Consider the following 20,456-nt stretch of genomic DNA (forward strand, 5'->3'; position numbering starts at 1 on the left):
TTACTTACTAATTTATTTTGTGTATACAAAATAAATCAAGATAAAGCACAGATGCTCACACAGTTCCAAGCTATGGTGGCTTGATGCTGAGATGCTGAGTAGTTCCTGATGAAGGAGCTTCACAGTGTGGGGCGGACTGCTCCCTGCAAAATAAACACTGAATGCTATTTTTGCTTTCCCCTTTTTTCATAAAAGCAAAAATACTCTTCAGATTTCTTTTGGTTAGTGAAAACATCTACTAATAGGTCTTTCATAAAAGCAAAGTGGCATACAGTGAACCTTTGAAATGCGGGAGATACCTGCATTTTATAACCATGTTAAGGTCAGCACTTAAATATTTATTTCTGGAAGGTGGGATTGCAGGATCCCAAGGTGAAATGTGGGATCATTTCCCCTTTTATATTTCTTAGTATTTTCAGTTAAGTAAAAAAGTAATGGGTCTATTATTTTTAAAATCAGAAGAAATAAAGCTTTTCCCCCCTTCTTTTTAAAGAGAAAACATTAAAGTTATCCAGTGTGAAGAATTGGTGTGAAATTAGCATGCAGTTAATAGTTTTAACTGAGTTGTATACTAGTAACCAGAGGGCCATTTAATCTACTCAGACTTTTATTTAGATCATTCAAATATGTTAGTGGTTGCTAACTTCGGCTTCATGCTCATGTGAACATGCTGTTCACTACCTCCCTCCAAGTTAGTTTCACTATCATTTATTCTTATTCTATTTTGTAATTCAAAGCTAAACTTTGATACAGCAAATAATTCACAAGAACCACCATATACATTTTCCTGTTACACAGGGTATATAACAAGTTTAAGTAAACTTTTCATTCATTAATTTACAAGTATAATGGCATTTAATTTTAAATGGTTCTTAAAAGTTTTTAGGTTGGCTTGGGAGAAAATTCAAGCAGGAAGGTGTCATTTCTTATGACTCATTAGTGAGACTAATTTTAACATGGAGGACAGTAAAAACTTCCAAAAGGGATGCGGGGAACTAATAAAACAGTGTACGAGTCTTGATTTTTTCTGTTTATCCATAAGAGAAAGATGCACATGATCAACTAAACAAATATTCATATTTGGTTTGAAAATGTAATTTTCCCTCCTGGATACTCTTATATAATAGTTTTTTGCTTGTTTTACGTATGCTACCTTTTTCTAACTAGATATCAATTCACAGCAAGTTAAAAAGTTCCAGGAAAATAGCAATTTTGAGTAAACTACAAATTTTACCCCCAAATAATCCACATATGAAATAACTAGGGCAGAGAGAATAGAACATGATACATTCCAACCTCACAGAGATCAAGTCTGGAAGGGCAATATGATTTGGGTTTGTGTTTTTAAAAAATCAGCTGAGCTATTTGTTATTACCAATTGTAGGCAACTGGTGGGAAGGGGGGGCAGATCTTACCATATCCAGAAATTAATAAAACACTTAAAAAAACAAATATAAATTTAATAATAAACATTATGGTCAGGTTGTTTATTAAGGAGGCAACCACACATACAAGTTCGGCTATAGAAATGTTTTTGCAAATCAAACTTCATGTGATCTAAAAGGACCATGCATAACGTCAAAAATGGACGCCTGTACATTCAATAAAAAGTTAAATATACATAGTCTAGATCATTCTAGAGTTATACAAACATCTGGGGACACATGTATCTAATTTCCTTTCAGAAAAACTTTTTTATAAAAGTGACGTACTGAGATAATAATTTTTAAAAAGTATCTGACAATTATGAATGGTCCCCAGTATTACAAAATGTGATTCCCAGGGTATGAAAACCAAAAAAAGCCAACCCTTCAGAGAGTGTTTTATATTATACAAACAAGTTTTGTAGAAAAATGATCCAGCAAATGCTTGAGTTAAGAATATTTATATTTTTTCCAATTCTTTACACTTTTATTAACACACTTACAAAAAATAACATTCAAACACTGAGAAAATTAAATAACTTTGGAAGCAGAGCTCACAGATTTCTGCTTACATATAAGTGACAATTCTGCGCTGTTGGCACAAAAAAATAATCAACATTCGTAAAACCCTTACTACTATATATCAAACATAAGTTAAAATCATAGGCACTAGTTTATCAAATCCACACTTCATCTGTAAGACTAACCACAGTGAATCCTTAGATTTTTCCCAAACAGAAAAACTGGCAATACACAAAGGCTTTCTAGTAAATAGGCAATTTTTCTCTTTAGGAAACTAAAAGCCAATAGTCTGTGGTAGTACAACAGCAGGTAAAATAATACTTTACCCAACTCAGATCCAAATATGTTTTTAACAAGTGATGAAATATTTTAATTAAAAAAAATAGACATTTTTTTTTCTGATGCAGCCATTTAAAAACAAAGTTAAATAACCTGAATATTCCTTTTGAAGCTGATAATCTAACTTAAAAATGTAATGGGTGTTTTGTAATAGGGTTAAAATTCCTTTTCATTAGTAGATTGCAGCATTTTTTTTTTCCAATGTTGCACTGAAAACTGAGACCTATTTTCTTTTGTGTATATGTGGTTTCAAAAAGAGACAGTGGCTAGTTCTTTCTTTTACTTACTTAGTTTTTACACGCGATACCCCTCTACCCGAAACAGATGCTTTATCTTCCTCTGAAAAGCAACATTTTTAAGCTCATCATCATGTGGAATTCTGGCGCCATCCTTTCCTGACCCATCCCCATCACCCTCAAATCCAAGAATAAAATTTCTTCCTTGCATGATACACCAAAATACATTAGCACTGGCACTTTGAATCTCCAGCTGTTTGTGCTAACTGAATGACTACCTACTGGTCAAGCTAATAAAGTCTACCATGGGGTCCGTCATGGCAGAACAGGGGTCTTGGTTTTAAAAGTTTTATCATTCTCTCAACCTATCAACCTCAGTGCTATCCTGAATATAAGCTTCCCATTTCTCTCTCAATTTCTTTTGCCAACTTACAGAATGTGTTTGACTAATAGGAAATGAACTTATGTTCAAATATCTAAAATCCTTTAGTGACCCAGCTGCCAGTATTTTAGAGCTGTTCAAATTAAATACTTAAAAACAGACCTCACCATGAAAAATGAGAAGCCTGCTGAAGAAGGAAGTTTTAGTCTGCTAATAGTCGAATAAAACCAAAATAAGTGATTTCCAAGATATACATAAGGGCCATCATAGAGCAAGTGTTTAACAGGTTACAGTCATATGTAGTAGGTTTCATTTGTTACCAAAAATGCAAAAAATTGATGTCAGGCAGAATCTAAAAGGGGCAGTATTTTCAAAGGATGTTTTGAAACAGTTTAAAGTGGATCGACTTAAGTAGGATTCAGCAGGCTATAATTTCCCACCACATAATAGGCTATTGTGTCAATTAACAGTAACAATACTACTGTCATTACCAGAGATTTTGTAAGGTAAGTGCATAGATTTCCCTCCCCCCCTCTTATTGTATGGTTTTGTTCCAGGTTGTAAGCACTGAGGTGGTGTTATTTATATCAATAATAAACACACATACTACTTGCTCTTTCCCATCATGGAAACCTGCTAATAAAAACAAGAACTCTTAGTTCTGTAACAGATGACAGCATGTGAAAGAAGGTGGCTTCAATAGCAAAGGCTATCTTTCCTGAGCCAGGAGCTATAAAGTTTAGAAAGATTGTACAACTGATATTAAGCCCTTTTGGCAATCAAAACAAACACACAGAAGTCTGATGTGTCAATGCAACATGATGGATGCATGCTGTAACACTATCTGGTGGTGGTGATATGTGAGCTACACCCAAAACTTAAGATTAAACAAAATAATTTTTCTAATGAATCTGCAAAAATAACTTATAGGATTCTTCCAAATTTAGGTATCATGTTTTAAATCTCTAGCCCAGGTTTCTTCCCACCCTGCCCCCTTGCCATCTCAATCTAGTTTCCTGGAGAACTAGTGAAACACTAGTGAAACATTTTAGATAAGTAGTCAGAATATTAGTTCTCATTAACACAAATATTTATTGATACTATTTATACAGTAAATTAGGTTGAATGTGAAGTTTTGGATAGCTTGAATTCACCATTTTCTTGTGCACAAAGGTACTCTCTCATTTACAAATGGGCATTTCTCTTTGGCATCCATTAGTTTTTTGCCCAGATATTGGCCTCTGTCAAAAATTAAAAAATCAACCTAGTTTCTATTAAACAAAACTAAAAGTGATTCCATGGAGAGTGATTGTATGATTACCAAACACATCTGATGTTAAATGTCATTAAAGTGCTGCTTGATCATCTCTGTCAGTTTGTGCTAATTAAGACAGAGAGGGCTGGGATTTTATAAATCCCAAGAGTCTTATCTGAACAGTCTGCATATAAAAGTTGTCTTTTAGCCTGGTGAAGGGGTATCCATGAAGCTGTGGACTCTGCATTCTTGTCTTTGCTGGTCAATAACAGCCATCTTTCCAACTGTCATCTTTCATGCTACTGTAGGTTTTAGGAGCTGGCAAGGATCTGAAATAAAGCAATTTATAAAGTGATTTGCAAGGTTTTATGGAACATTACCATTTTATCTTCCATATATATTAATTACTTTGCAGATGGCATCACGATCCAATGTTCTAGGGCACTGCTGAGATCAAAGCTCTAAACAGCTATTAGCGCAACCATCCCACACTCAACATGTCCACAACTTTCAAGTTTCACTGGGCATCAGGTGACTGCACTAACCTTTTTTTTGTTAACATAGCCACTTAAGTAAGAGAAAAGATTGTCTTGTCTTTTCCAACCGAATGGATCACCAAGCTTATTATTTACTTATTTATTTGAGGGGCAAATTGATGAATGTGATATTAGAGGCGTAGTGTCACCATCACGAGAGAGGCAGAATGGGACAGTGCTTAAAAGGACTCTGAAGTCAGACATACTTGGAACTGAAGGTCTTACTAGCTGAAGTCTTAGGCAAATTACTTAACCTCATTAAATTTTAATATTCTCCTCTGAAAAACAGGCATAATAACAGTACCTACATGTTTAATGCTATTGTAAAAACTAAATAAGGTACAGATATGTTATTTAGCATAGTACGTAGCAAAAAGCTTATACTCTATTGAATTCAGAAACATAATATGCTATCTTAGAATAAAAGAAGTATGGGTAATTCAGTTTCAATGCTTACAGCACAAAAGCACTTTTTTCATGCAAATAAATATTTCAAGTTTAATTATATTTGACACCTAAGTTTACTGATAGCGGTAAGCACATTCCTGAAAGGTAGATGAAGACTACAGATACATGGTTCCGAACCTGGCTGGCTCAGAATCATCTGAAGATTAAACAAACAAATTTAAAAACAGCATACCTACAGATTTTGGGCTTCACACCAGATCTCCTCTCTGTGGGTAAAACTTAGGCCTCTATATTTACATAAATTCCACAGAAGATTCTGAATTGTAGCGAGGTTTGAAAACCACCCTCCTGGATTATATACTCAGACCTGATGGCTAGAAGTTTTATCTTAAATCTCATTCTAGGTTCTATTATGCTTTTAGTATCTTTATTGAATATCATTATGTTCAAAATGAACAAATACCACATCCAAATGAAGTGGTTCTAACAATTTTTTCTAGAAGTTCACCAAGATGCTTAATCATGTTAGGCATCTGGGTAAATTTAACCTGAACCAAAGTGATATAATACCCCAATGTCCCAAGTGCGAATTTCTTAAGCAAGGAAAGTAATGTTTTATTCAAATTGTACTAAGATGCTAGTGGGAACCCACTAGGACTCTTGATCTTCACTATCAAATGCAGAGATGAGGATAATTCCCGTCTACCCATTTCCCTACGCTCAAGAAGGTCAAAGCAGGGCATTTGCCACTTACCTGCGAACAGGCTGTGCAAGTTTGCTGCGAGGCACTGGTATACCCCCAGCAGAAGGGGCACTGGGTCTGGGCAAGCCACTTCTCATCACAGTTGTCCCTGCAGGTCTGGTTAGAGTAGTGCTGTTGATATTGCTGGGAGGATTTGCTGGGACTGTGTTCTGAACCATGGGAGGCCCAGGTGAGGAGGTGGTTTGCATGAGTTGTGTTGTTTCTTGGCTACCAGGAGAACCAGAGCCATGGTTACTAAATGCTTTTACTGGCTGCCGGAGAGCCAAAGGAGATGGTGCTGCAGGGGAGCGGAATTTGCCTGGAGAAGGTACTGTAGAATGGCAAAGAAAAATCAATGTTTTCAGTGGAAACCAAGTGCAAGTGAAACCACTGCTTCTTGACTGGGCAGCAGTACATCTGTATTCATGAAAACTCACTCTACAGAAATGCAAGGAATAAAGAATATTTCTAGGGAAACAGAGAGATAGATAGATAGATCGATCGATCGATCGATCACTGGTAGCTCTTAAGTAACCAAGTCCTTACTCAGAGGATTGCAACTATCCTTGACAACAGTGTTTTAACTAGGTCAGCTAGGAATCTACAATACCAGAAAAGGCACTGCAGCATTCTGTTTTACTGTGGCAACCAACCTGAGCCACATTCTAGAGGTGAAAAAAATGCTGACTACTAGACAGCTGACTAGAATTTGAAACACTTTCCCGTCAAAGAAACATTCATGTAAACATGTATCAAGTATCTGGAGAGTGTACCTCCAAGCCCTGCATCATCCATAGTGTAACTTATAATTTAGAAACTAAACCTGCTTCTATTGTTGTGCTTCACCAAGTAGGGAAGTTATAAATCTAGTTAGGGGCATATCAAGAGGTATACGAAGTCACAGGATAAAGATGGTACATTTTGCTGGAATGTCAATTCTACTAAGTGGTTATTTAAAATACATGTTGAGACAAATAATGATATATGAAAGAATTAAATGTACAATTTGCATTAATTTTTAAGTCAAAATAAGACTTCAGATAAATTTTATTCTTGCAGTGGTCCCTTAGCATTGTAAGTTCAGATGTCCTGGGGGACATTCATCCTTTCCTGTTTATTCTATTTGGATAAATCATCTCTGGAAGGTTTCTTCAAATGCCCATGAATGGCTATATACAATATAAATAAAAAAATATTACCTTAACATGCTTTATCTAGCAAAGAACTCTGGGGTGAGGTTCAGAGTGAATGGTCGGCGGGGGGAGGTAGGGAGGAGAGTGCAGGGGAGAAATGAATCAGAGTCACCGTATTCTCTCTCAACCTCCATTAGTTTGCCACGGATATGAGTAGAGGAAAGTCTGACTGTGTGTCAGAATCCCAAGAAACTTTAAAAAAAGGTGTGTGTGGGGGGAGCCCAGGCACCTCCCCTAGAGAATCTAGTCTGGAATGGAAATCAAGATATTTATTTTAAAACTACCATAGGCACTTCCAACCATGTTGACAAAAATAGGACAGGGCTTACCCAGTTAAGATACATAAGAACAGTTTTCAAATACTGGACAACAGGCAGTACGGGACTGTAATCCCTGAAAGAGGGAAAATAAATGTGGTGAGCTCTACTGGCACCCTGGCTTTTTTTGGGGGGGAGGTTGGATTATAGAGTGAGGAGGAGGATTCAGAGCAGATCAAAGTTATCTTGCTGATTTGAGAAGACTAAACTTGGAATCTGAGGGGCAGATTACCTTAGAGGAGGGAGGTGCTCCAGAAGACCTCTATAACTCAGCTTAGAGGTCTGCTTGAACCTTTGCTGGAATATTGAGTTGTGAATGCACCAAGTGAAGCTCCATGACACTGGGCAAAGGAGGCCTGGAGCACTGTAAACTGAACAGTTTCCAAAGCTCATACAGGACTAGGAAACATCTGAGTTTCAACCAATTAGAGTAGAGAATCCTTGTAAACATCCAGGGCAATCAGGGGACACTCCAAAAGGAATAAACTAGTTCTAGAATAAAGCTACCCCAAATCCACTCAAACAAAACTTAAAAACAAGCCACTAAAGCAGGGGTCAGCAAGCTACCACCATGGAAAAGTAAAATGCTTTTTAAAAAAAAATTTTAGTAGAATATGGCAACACTCATGTGTTTCTATATTGTCTATGGCTGCTTTCCAGCTACAAGAGTAGCTGAAAACTTACAACAGAGACCATATCACCCACAATCCTAAAATATTTACTATCGGGCCCTTTAAGAAAATGTTTGCTGATCCCTGCTATAAAGGATTAAACTAACCCATGAAAATCTTACCTGTTTACCACAACAAAGTCTACACGATTTAAAAGAAGGTAACAAAATCCAGCACAGAACATAAAACTTCACCATGTCCACTAACCAATAAAAAATTAGTAGACATATAAAGAAATAGTAAAATGATAACCAAAACTAGGATAAAAATTAGTCAAGAGAAACAGATTAAGAAGTCACAGGAATGACTGAATTACCAGGCAAGGACTTTAAAAAGAACTATTACACATATGCTTAAGGATATAAAAAATATATATAAATATGAGGTGAGAAAGAAAAGATTTTTAAAAGAGCTAGATAGAACTTTAAAAAAAACCATTTTTTCTGTTATTATTGTTATTATTATTAGCTATGCCCTGAAGGTTGCAGGATCTTAGTTCCCTGAACAGGGATCGAACCTGGGCCCCCTGCAGTGGAAGCACAGAGTCCTAACCACTGGACCACCAGGGAATTCCCAATAGAACTTTTTTTTTAAAAAATATTTTATTTATTTATTTATTTATGGCTGTGTTGGGTCTTGGTTTCTGTGCGAGGGCTTTCTCCAGTTGCGGCAAGTGGGGGCCATTCTTCATCGCGGTGCGCGGGCCTCTCACTATCGCGGCCTCTCTTGTTGCTGAGCACAGGCTCCGGACGCGCAGGCTCAGTAATTGTGGCTCACGGGCCCAGTTGCTCCGCGGCATGTGGGATCCTCCCAGACCAGGGCGTGAACCCGTGTCCGCTGCATTGGCAGGCAGACTCTCAACCACTGCGCCACCAGGGAAGCCCCCCAATAGAACTCTTAAAGATGAAAAACTTATAATATATTCCAAGTGCTAAGTTCACTGGATGGGAATTAATAACAATTTAGATGTTGCAGAAGAAGAGGTACCTGAAGACATAACAATAAGAATTATCTAAACTAAAGCATACAGAAAATAAAAAGACTCAAAAAAGAAATGAAAAAGACTCTAAAAAGAAATGATAAAGCCTCAATGATCTACAGGTCAAAATCATGTGGGTCTAATACATGCAACTGGAGTCCCAGATGAAGGGGGTTATAAGTGGGACAGAAAAGATTTGAAGAATGGCTGAAAATTTTCCAAATTTGATGAAAACTATAATCTCATGTATCTAAGTAGTTTAAAAAACAAACAAACAAAAAAAACCCGAGCAGGGCAAACAAAGGGAACACCACACCAAGGAACATCATCAGATTTCTAAAAGTGAATAATAAATTTTTTAAAAATGTTTAAACAGAGGAACAAAGATAAAATACCTCAGACTTCGATCTAGAGTTCTATATCCAGCAAAATTATCATTCAAAACTAACATCAAAGTAAAGACTTTTAAAGACAAACAAAATATGAGAAAATTTGTTGCCAGCAAGTCTTTCACTAATAGAAATGCTAAAGGAAGTTCTTCAGGTGGAAGGAAAATGATACCAAATGGTAACCCTGATCTGCATAAAGCAATAAACAGAGCCAGGAATGGTAAATATTTTGGGAAACATAAAAGATCTTTAATAAATCATTTTTAATTTCACCTAAAGATAACTGTAAAATAAAACTAACGAAAACATTCTCTGCAATTTAATATAATATATATAAAGAGAGTAAAAGTAAATGTTAAATGTGGCACAAAGAATGGGAAGGAATGGAAATATACTGTTCTGAGGTTCTTACACTATAAGTGAAGTGGTATATTACTTGAAGATAACTGTAATAAGTTAAATATGTACACTGCACACTCTAAAGCAACCACTTAATAAAAAGCAAAAAAAAAAAAAAGAGATAGAAAGTAAGCCAACCGTGAAAATAAAATGCAATATATAAAAAGTACTCAGATATTGCAAGACTGAAAGCAGAGGAGAAAAGGAACAAAAATCTGAAGAGACAAAGAGAAAACAAGTTGTGAGACAGATTTTAAACCAACCATATTGATAACTGCATTAAATGTGAATCGTGATCACTCCAAGTAAAAGGTAAATATTGCCAGTATGGACAAAAAAGCAAGAGCAACATGCTATCTAAAAGAAACACATTTTAGATATAAAGACACAGGTTAAAAGTAAAAGGATAGAAAAAGTTACCTCATACAAAACCGATTATGAAAAAGATGGAGTGTTTATAATAATATCAGAAAGCAATTACCATCAGAGATAGAGTTCATAAAGTTAAAGGGGTCGATTCAGCAAGAGGACATAAGAATACTAACTATGTATACCCAAAAACAAATATACAAAACACATGAAACAGACATAACTGAAAGGAACTAAAAAAGTCCAGAATTAGTTAGATATTTCAACACTCCTTAGTAATAGACGAAACAAATAGGTAGAAAATCAGAAAGGACAAAGACATGACCAACACCATCAATCAAGCTAACCTGACATTTATAGAACACTCCATTCAATTGGACACAGCTCAAATGTCCATCAGCAGGTGAATAGGTAAACAAATTGTGGTATATCCATACAACAGAATACCACTCAGCAACAAAGAGGAGAAAACTGCTGATACAACAAGGATGATTCTCAAAAATTAGGCAAATCTCACTTATGGTAACTAAGCACAAATCAGATATTTGCCTGAGGCTGGGAGAACTGACTGGGAGGAAGTACAAAAAAAACTTTGGGGGATGATGTAAATGTTCGATGACTTTACTGGGCTGGCTGCATGAATCTATACTCTTGTAATTAAAATTGTGCATTTAAAATTCCACCTGAGTAAAGCTGATTAAAAAAAAAAAACTCCAGGACTTCCCTTGTGGTCTAGTGGTTAAGACTCCGTGCTTCCCCAGGCTTCCACTGCAGTGGGTGCAGGTTCAATCCCTGGTTGGGGAAGTTCCGGATGCTGCAGGGTGCAGCCAAAAAAAAAAAAAAAAAAAAAAAAAAAAAAAAACAACCAAAAAAACTCCATAAGGGGCTCTAAAGTAGGACCATAATTGAGAATAATTATGAACCAATTATATCTTGAATCAATTATATCCAACAAACTGTTACAGTCTCTTCTGGTAGAAAACTGAAGACAAGATGTCCACAGGACCCAAGTACCCTGAATTGCAAATTCCATGATCTTCATAGAAGTTTTTTTTTTTTCTTTATCTTACATAATCCATCTTCCCCTTTCTATAGGTGACTATGAAAGTGTTTTCTCAATTCCATTCCCTACAGTCCCACCTTTGTCTCTGCCCAAGTTGTTTCACTGTCTTCCTGGAAGCTCACTGGATAACTGAGACTCTATGCCTAAGTTATCCTCTAGCCACTATCTAAGGGTAGTGCCTAGACCTGCTTCTTCCAGTACCAACTCCAGAAAAGCCACCTTCAGTCCTAGTTTTTTTTACCATACTGGCAGCCTTTTGACTGGGATTTTGTTTTGGTGGGGATGCAGGTTTCAGATAGGAGGCAAGAACAGTAAAGTTCAGAGGAGGATCACTGAGTTTCAAGGAGTATTTTGGAAAAGTCTGGAGAGCTGGGGATAGACAGAAATGAGGTCAGGTTAAGAGATTCACTAAGACATTGTGAATGACAATCTGGTAGATGAGAGATGACCAAGGAGTCCTAGGCTTCTTTCTTATGGTGACTGATGTAGAGGGTATGGTGAAATCAGGCAGATCATCTTGATGAGGCTGAGAGTATTTCATTTCTTTCTTTCTTTTTTTTTTTTAAATAATATTTATTTATTTGGTTGCACCGGGTCTTAGTTGTGGCTTGCTGGCTCCTTAGTTGCGGCTCGCGGGCTCCTTAGTTGTGGCATGTGAACTCTTAGTTGCCGCATGCATGTGGGATCTAGTTCCCTGACCAGGGATCGAACCCGGGCCCCCTGCATTGGGAGCACAGAGTCTTAACTGCTGCGCCACCAGGGAAGTCCCTGAGAGTGCTTCATTTCTACATCACAGCTTTATAAATACTGGAATATATCTATAATGTTTGGAATGTCTCACCAAATCTTATCTTGAAAATAGGCTTTGTGAAAGCCTTTTCCTCTGGAAAAACTTCTCACCACCATTTTAACTATTAATAGTTATGCCAGGGAAATGGATGTCTCCTGAAATTTTTTAAGAATGTGAATCTCATACTTCCACTTGGGAAAATGGAATAGATGAACTTTTCCCTATTTCTCCCAGTAAGTATAATTTAAAACCATGGGCACTGTATATAAAACAGACATAAGACTGAAACATGGAGAGAAGAAGAAACACTACTCAGGAACCTTGAGACCTGAGGGGTGACATGGTAATGAGTTCCCAGGATTTTCTTTTGCCTCATATATCCCAGATTAAAGCTGAAGAAGGCAGCAACCCAAAAAGGCCTTTGGGTATGACAGACCAAAAAAAAATCTGCTCTCTCTAGCCAAAGGACTAGGAAAGAAAACTTTTAGATAATAAGTGCTCTGCTCCAGCCAAACACCACAGAAAAAACTGTGGCACTACTTTCACCCATGCCAACAAAGGCTAGTGGGGAGCCTGGACTTCTATCCTTTTGAGACTGAACAAGGCCTACAAACACCTTATCCAGGGAGGTAAGAGAGAAGGAAGTAATGAGGTGCTCTTTTCCCTCCTCTTGGGTTGGTGTCAGAGGAGGACTAGTGGAGTGTCAGGACTTTGATGATTGCTCACTGGTAGTAAGACCACCCTCATCACAGTTTCAGTGGAGACCATATGGGTAGCCAAAACTTCTACCTCCACCCAGTCGGTCCCTCCCCCTTGGGTGTCAAAAGGAACTGAGTGGGGAACCTGGGCGTCTATTCCCATAGCAGTAATGAAATCCCCTGCCCCTCATCCACCAAATGCCTGAGTGGTGTCAGAGAAAGACATACTCTTTCATAAAAGGGTAGGTTTAATTAAGATTTAGACTCTCATAATCTGAAAATGTCCAGATTTCAATTAAAAAAAAACCAAAACAACAATTTACCATACCAAGAACCAGGAAGATCTTAAACTAAATAAAGAAATACAATCAAGAGATGTGAACACCAAGATGACAGAGACATTAGAAATACTTGACAAAGATTTTAAAGTAGCGATCACATATAAGGAATCTAAAAAAACGGTACTGAAGAACCTAGTGGCAGGGCAGTAATAAAGACACAGATGTAGAGAACAGACTTGAGAACACAGGGAGAGGAGGGGAAGCTGGGACGAAGTGAGAGAGTAGCACTGACAAATATACACTACCAAATGTAAAATGGGTGGCTAGTGGGAAGCTGCTGCACAGCACAGGGAGATCAGCTCGATGCTTTGTGATGACCTAGAGGGGTGGGATAGGGAGGGTGGAGGGGAGGCTCAAGAGGGAGGGGATATGGGGATACATGTATACTTGTAGCTGATTCACTTTGTTGTACAGCAGAAACTAACACAACATTGTAAAGCAATTATACTCCAATAAAGATATTTAACAAAAAATAAAGTAGCTATCATAAAATTTCTTGAATGAGTAATTCCAAACACTTGAAATATGCAAAAATACAAAGTCTCAGCAAATAAATAGAAGACACAGAGAAACGGGAATCAAATGTAAATTTTAAAACTTACGAATGCATTAACCAAAATAAAAAACTCAGTGGATGAGCTCAGTAGCAGAATGGGGGCTGGCGGAACCCCAGTGAACTGGAAGATAGAACAAAAGAAATTACCCAATCTGGGGCTTCCCTGGTGGCGCAGTGGTTGAGAATTTGCCTGCCAATGCAGGGGACACGGGTTTGAGCCCTGGTCTGGGAAGATCCCACATGCCGCGGAGCAACAGAGCCCGTGAGCCACAACTACTGAGCCTGCGCATCTGGAGCCTGTGCTCCGCAACAAGAGAGGCCGCGATAGTGAGAGGCCCGCGCACCGCGATGAAGAGTGGCCCCCGCTTGCCGCAACTAGAGAAAGCCCTCGCACAGAAACGAAGACCCAACACAGCAAAAAATAAATAAATAAATTAATTAATTAAAAAAAAAAAAAAAGAAATTACCCAATCTGAACATAGAGAAAATAGACTTAAAAACAAACAAACAAAAAGCCTCCCAGTGAAATAGAAATAAAAGTGAAAATAAACAAATAGGACCTAATCAAATTTACAAGCTTTTGTACAGCAAAGGAAACCATAAACAAAACAAAAAGACAACCTACAGAATGGGAGAAAATATTTGCAAATGATGTGACTGACAAGGGCTTAATTTCCAAACTATACAAACAGCTCATAAACAAAAAACAAACAACCCAATTGAAAAATGGGCAGAAGACCTAAATAGACATTCCTCCAAAGAAGACATACAGATGGCCAATAGGCACATGAAATGAAACTCAACATTGCTAATTATTAGAGAAATGCAAATCAAAAGTACAATGAGGTACCACCTCACACTGGTCAGAATGGCCATCATTAAAGAGTTCACAAATAACAAGTGCTGGAGAGGGTGTAGAGAAAAGGGAACCCTCCTACAGTATTTGTGGGAATGTAAGTTGGTGCAGCCACTATGGAAAACAGTATGGAGGTTCCTCAAAAAACTAAAAATATATCTAGCATATGATCCAGCAATCCCACTCCTGGGCATATATCTGGACAAAACTACAATTCAAAAAGATACATGCACCCCTATATTCACAGCAGCACTATTCACAATAGCCAAGACATGGAAACAACCTAAATGTCCATCAACAGATGAATGGATAAACAAGATGTGTTAAATATATACAATGGAATACTACTCAGCTGTAAAAAAAGAATGAAATAATGCCATTTTCAGCAACATGGATGGACTTAGAGATTATCATACTAAGTGAAGTAAGTCAGAAAGAGAAAGACAAATACCATACGATATCACTTATATGTGGAATCTAAAATATGACACAAATGAACCTATTTACAAAACATTAACAGACTCACAGACATAGAGAAAAGACTTGTGGTTGCCAAGGGAGAGGGCAGTAGGGGAGGGATGGATTGGGAGTTTGGGATTAGCAGATGCAAACCATTATATCTAGAATGGATAAACAACAAGGTCCTACTGTATAACACGAGGAACTACATTCAATATCCTGTGATAAACCATAATGAAAAAGAATTTTTAAAAGAATGTGTATATATATATATATGTGTATAACTGAATCACTCTGCTGTACAGTAGAAATTAACAAAACACTGTAAATCAACTACTTCAATAAAAAAAAGAAAAAAATGAACAGAATTTTTGGGGACCTGTGGGACTACAAGAAAAGACCCACATTTTCATGTCACTGGAGTACTGGGAGGAAAGGAGAAAGAGAGGACAAAAAGTACCGTGAGAAATAATGACTTCCCATATACAAAAACTTCCCATATTTGTCAAAGGACATAAACCTGCAGATTCAAAAAACTAGGAGAACACTAAACTAGGTAAATCCAAAGCAATCCATGCCAAGACACATCATAGTTATAAACTTCTGAAAACGAAACACACGAAAAAGCCTTGAAATCAGAGAGAGAAATAACACCTAACCTATAGGGGAAAACGAATTGTAAGAACAGTGGATTTCTCATCATAGCCCTCAGAGGCCAGGAGAAAAGTAGCAAATATTTTTCAAGAGTTGAAAGAAATGTCAACCCAGAATCCTATACTCAGAGAAAATATCCTAGAAGAACTAAAGGAAAATCAAGACATTCTCAGACAAAAGAAAACAAAGACAATTTGTGGCCGGCAGACCGCACCCCCCACCCCCCCAAAAAAATCCCTAGCTAAACAAATTCTATAAACAGAAAGAAAATGATAAAAACATGGAAACTTGGACTATCAGAAAAGAAGAAAGAACAAGGTAAGCAAAAATATGGGCAGACACATAGGCTTTCCCTCTCCTCGAGTTTTCAAAATTATATGTGCAGGTTGAAGAAAAAATTATAACACTGATGTTGTTGGAAATATTATTTAAAGGAAATATTTAAGACAATTATAAATGGGGTGAGGGTAAAGGTACATGAAAAAAGGTAAGGTTTAAAATAAAAAAAACAAAAAAACAAACAAACAAAAAAATAAACAAAAAGGTAAGGTTTACATATTTGAACTGATAAAATGATAACATTAACAGACAGTGATATGTATATATGATGTTATGTATACATAATGTAATGTAATGCAACCACTACATATGCAAATATATGGACTCAAAAACACTATATATAAGTCAAAATGGAATTCTAAAGAATGTTCAAATAACCCACAGGAATGCAGGAAAAAGAAAATAGAGAAATGAAAAGTAGAAAAAACAAAAAACAACAAATAAAATGGCAGACTTAAGCATATCAATAATTACATGAAATGTAAATGGTCCATCTACACCAATTATGAAGACAGAGATTTGGTAGAAGTGCATTTAAAACATAATCTAACTTTATGCTGTCTTTAAGAAACTCACTCCAAATATAAAAATATAGGGAGGTTGAAAGTTAAGGGATGGAAAAAATATATCAAGCAAATAACACAAAAGGAAAGCATGATGGTTATATTAACATCAGATAATGAAAAAGAAAATTATCAGGGACAAAGAGGGATAATACATAATGAAAGCAGGGTCAAATTATCAAGAAGACAAAACAATCCTAAATGTGTATGTACTAAACAGAGCTATAAAAACGTGAAGGATAAACTTACAGAACTGAAAGGAGAAATAGACAAATCCACAACAGTTGGAGACCTAAACACCCCCCTCTTAACAACTGATAGAACATGTAAGAACTCAACATCACCACCACCAACCACAGAATCTAACTGACGTTTATAGAACAATCCACTAAACAACAGCAGAATACACATTCTTTTCAAGTGTCCACAGAATATAAGCCAAGATAGACTATGCCCTGGGCCATAAAGTAAATTACAACAATTTTTTAAAAACTGCAATTACAAAGAGTACTTTCTCTGACCATAATACAATCAAACTAGAAATCAATAACTAAAAGGTAACAAAAAGATGAAAAAAATCACTTGAAAACTAAATGATATACTTCTTGATAGAAATTTTATAATACATGGAACTGAATAAAAGTTAAAATACAAAATATCAAAGTTTGTGGGTCATAATTAGGAAAAAAAAAGTCTTAAATCAGTAATCTAAGTTCCTACTTCAAAAAGCTAGAGAAAGTAGAGAGAAGTAAACTCAAAGCAAGCAGAAGAAGATAATAAAGAGCAGAAATCAATGAGATTGAATAAAGAAAAACAGAGAAAAATCAAAGAAATAAAGATTTCTTTCAAGAGGACAATAAAATTGACAAGCCTGACAAAATAAAAAGGAGAGAAAACACAAATTACCAATATCAGTAATGAAAATGGGATATCACTGCAGACCCTGAAGACATCAAAAGGATCATAAGGGAGTGCTAAGAACAATCCTACACACATTAATTTGACAATTTAGATGAAATGAACCAATTCTTCAAAATGCACAAACTAGCACGACTCATCTTGTATATAACAGATAAACTGAATGGCCATATAATTGTTAAGGAAACTGATTTCATAATTCAAAACCCTCTGAAAGAGAAACCTCCAGGCCCAGATGGTTTTGCTGGAAAATTCTACCAAAGGTTTAAAGAAGAATTAACACCAATTCTATATACTCTCTATCAGAAAACAGAAGAGGAGGGAACACATCACAATTCATTTTATGAAAGTAGTATCACCAGCAGTACCAAAAACAGAAAAAGATAGTGTCAGAAAAGAAACCTACAGACCAATATCTGTCAGGAAAATAGACATAAGCCTCCTTAACAAAATATTAGCAAACAGAACTCAGTGATACATAAAAAAAAATTATATACCATGATTGAGTGGGGTTTATTCCAGGATGCAAAGTTGGCTCAATATTTGAAAATCAATCCATGTAATCTACCACAATAACAGGCTAAAGAAGAAAAATCACATGAGCCTATCTATTGATGTAAAAAAAGTGTCTGACAAAATTCAACACATATTCATGACAAAATTTTCAGAAAAACAGGGAGTAGGAACTTCAACTTGATAAAGAGCACCTACAAAAAATCTACAGCTAACATTATATTTAATGATGAAAGACTGAATGCTTCCCCTCTAAGATCCGGAACAAGGCAAGGATATAGGCTCTCACCACTCTTATGTAATACATGCTGGAAGTTCTAGCCAGTGCAATAAACAAGAAAAGGAAATAACGGACATATAGATTAGAAAGAATGAAAGAAACTTTCTCCGCGATTGTTTACACAGAAAATCCCAAGGAATCTAAAAACAAAAGAACAAAACAAAAAAAACCTTCCAGAAATTTTGAGTTCAGGAAAGTCACAGGATGGAAGGTTAACATACAAAAATCGACTGTATCTCTATACGCTGGCAATAAATGCATGGAAGTAAAAATTTTAAATGCAATACCATTTGCACGGCACCCCAAAAAAGAGAAAATAGATATATAGATGTAAATCTAATAAAACAAATCTCGGCAAATATCACAGGTTAGCTGCAAAGATCAAATGAGCAATGTGTAAGTAAACTGTTGGTAAAATGTAAAATATTATAGGATTTGTAAGGCGTATCATATCCATGCCTCCCTTATCTAAGGAATATGGTGCTTTTCAGCCTGTTGCAGCTCAGTTATCTGGAAAGATATTCAACAATGCCACTCAGGACAGTCTCCTAAGCTGTCCTTATAAATTAACTAAAATACAGGGATTAAGTAAATTAGGCTCCATTACCCAAATTAATTATGACAGCAGGCTACAGTTTCTCTTTACTCATTGTGGATACCGAGAATTACACCTGAATCAAGGCACAAAATGAAGGAATGTTATCTGCTCCAAGCAAGAATTAGAATTCTATTTATAAAACTGAGATACGACTAAGAATGTTAACTGTGGTGTCTAAGTCATCTCTAAAATGGAATGGTGGGTGATATGAGGATTCTTATTTTTTGAATATTCATTTTTGTCTTTCAATAAGCATTTAATAAAAATGGTAAGTTTATTTTCTAATTAAGGCTTGTATAATTCAGCAGGCACTTAACTCTAAAATGGAGAAATTGAGTAAACTGTATACTGTTTTTAGCTTGATACTCACTGAATACAAAATGTTTTACAAATAACATATCTCAATATTAAATACTATCTTGCAATATAAAAACTAGACACTCCAAGTGGTTGTCTTCACAGTCATGTGTCAACCAAACTACAAATTACATTAATTGTATACTTTTAAAAAATATGTAAATATCCAATAAATGCACAGTTTGCAATAAAAATACACACATTGCCAAACACTGGCTACCAGGACTGATGGGGAGCAAAGTACATATGCCATTCAATTATTTAAAAAATAAAGACAAAAATACTTCCTTGTCAACTATCCCTTACTTTATAGGTATATCATTCCAGTCACTCAATGGTCTATGCACCATAAATGATGGCAACAGGTTACTGACATAATAAGGACTTTAAAATAATTTCTTGTTATTAAAGACCACAGAGATGAAGTAAATATGATTCTCTCATTACAGAGTTAAAGAATCCTTGTTAGGACTTCCCTGGTGGCACAGTGGTTAAGAATCCGCCTGCCGATGCAGGGAACACAGGTTCGAGCCCTGATCTGGGAAGATCCCACGTGCCGCGGAGCAGCTAAGCTCGTGTGCCACAACTACTGAGCCTGCGCTCTAGAGCCCATGTGCCGCAACTACTGAGCCCATGAGCAGCAACTACTGAAACCTGTGTGCTCTAGGGTCCGCGTGCTGCAACTACTGAGCCCATGAGCAGCAACTACTGAAACCCGTGTGCTCTAGAGCCCGCGAGCCACAACTACTGAGCCTGAGCACCACAACTACCGAAGCCCGTGTGTTCTAGAGCCTGCGTGCTGCAACTACTGAAACCCGTGTGCTCTAGGGCCCGCATGCTGCAACTACTGAAGCCCGTGTGCCTAGAGCCTGTGCTCCGCAACAAGAGAAGCCACCACAATGAGAAGCTTGCGCACCACAACGAAGAGCAGCCCCTGCTCACCACAACTAGAGAAAGCCCACGCGCAGTAACAAAGACCCAACGCAGCCAAAAAAAAAAAGAGACATCCTTGTTAAAAGAGATACTAGTAACTATTACAACCCTTCCACTTTACAGAGAAGGAAAATTGCCACAACCACAGAAATCAACTGAGCAAATAAACAGGAAAGTCAGGACTTGAATTCAGGTCTCCTGATTCCCAGATTGGTGTTCTTTACCTCTCGGTAATACCAAAAGAGAAACACCTCTGGGAGTAGACATTAAAATGTCTTTTTCACCATTTTAATTTTCAACTAGACTCAGAAAGTTTATTTGTGGGGCTACTATCCTATGCAGGTTTTATAAGATACAACATCAAGGCATGTCAAATT

At 36.7% G+C, this 20,456-nt stretch overlaps 1 protein-coding gene across 4 annotated transcripts in view; it reads right to left on the reverse strand.

Annotated features, from left to right (window-relative positions):
• Nucleotides 1-1,483: 1,483 nt before the first annotated feature.
• SLAIN2 (SLAIN motif family member 2) overlaps nt 1,484-20,456 on the reverse strand; it is a 79,283-nt gene continuing 60,310 nt past the window's right edge. For all 4 annotated transcript variants that reach the window (XM_068543004.1, XM_068543003.1, XM_068543005.1 and 1 more), the window contains 2 exons: nt 5,857-6,175; nt 1,484-4,487 (listed from right to left, as the gene is read on the reverse strand). In XM_068543004.1, the coding sequence (XP_068399105.1) occupies nt 4,421-4,487; nt 5,857-6,175 (386 nt within the window). In that variant the 3' untranslated portion in view covers nt 1,484-4,420. The remainder of the gene's footprint in view (nt 4,488-5,856; nt 6,176-20,456) is intronic.

This window comes from Eschrichtius robustus, chromosome 4 (genome assembly GCF_028021215.1).
Source record: "Eschrichtius robustus isolate mEscRob2 chromosome 4, mEscRob2.pri, whole genome shotgun sequence".
Lineage (NCBI taxonomy): Eukaryota > Metazoa > Chordata > Mammalia > Artiodactyla > Eschrichtiidae > Eschrichtius > Eschrichtius robustus.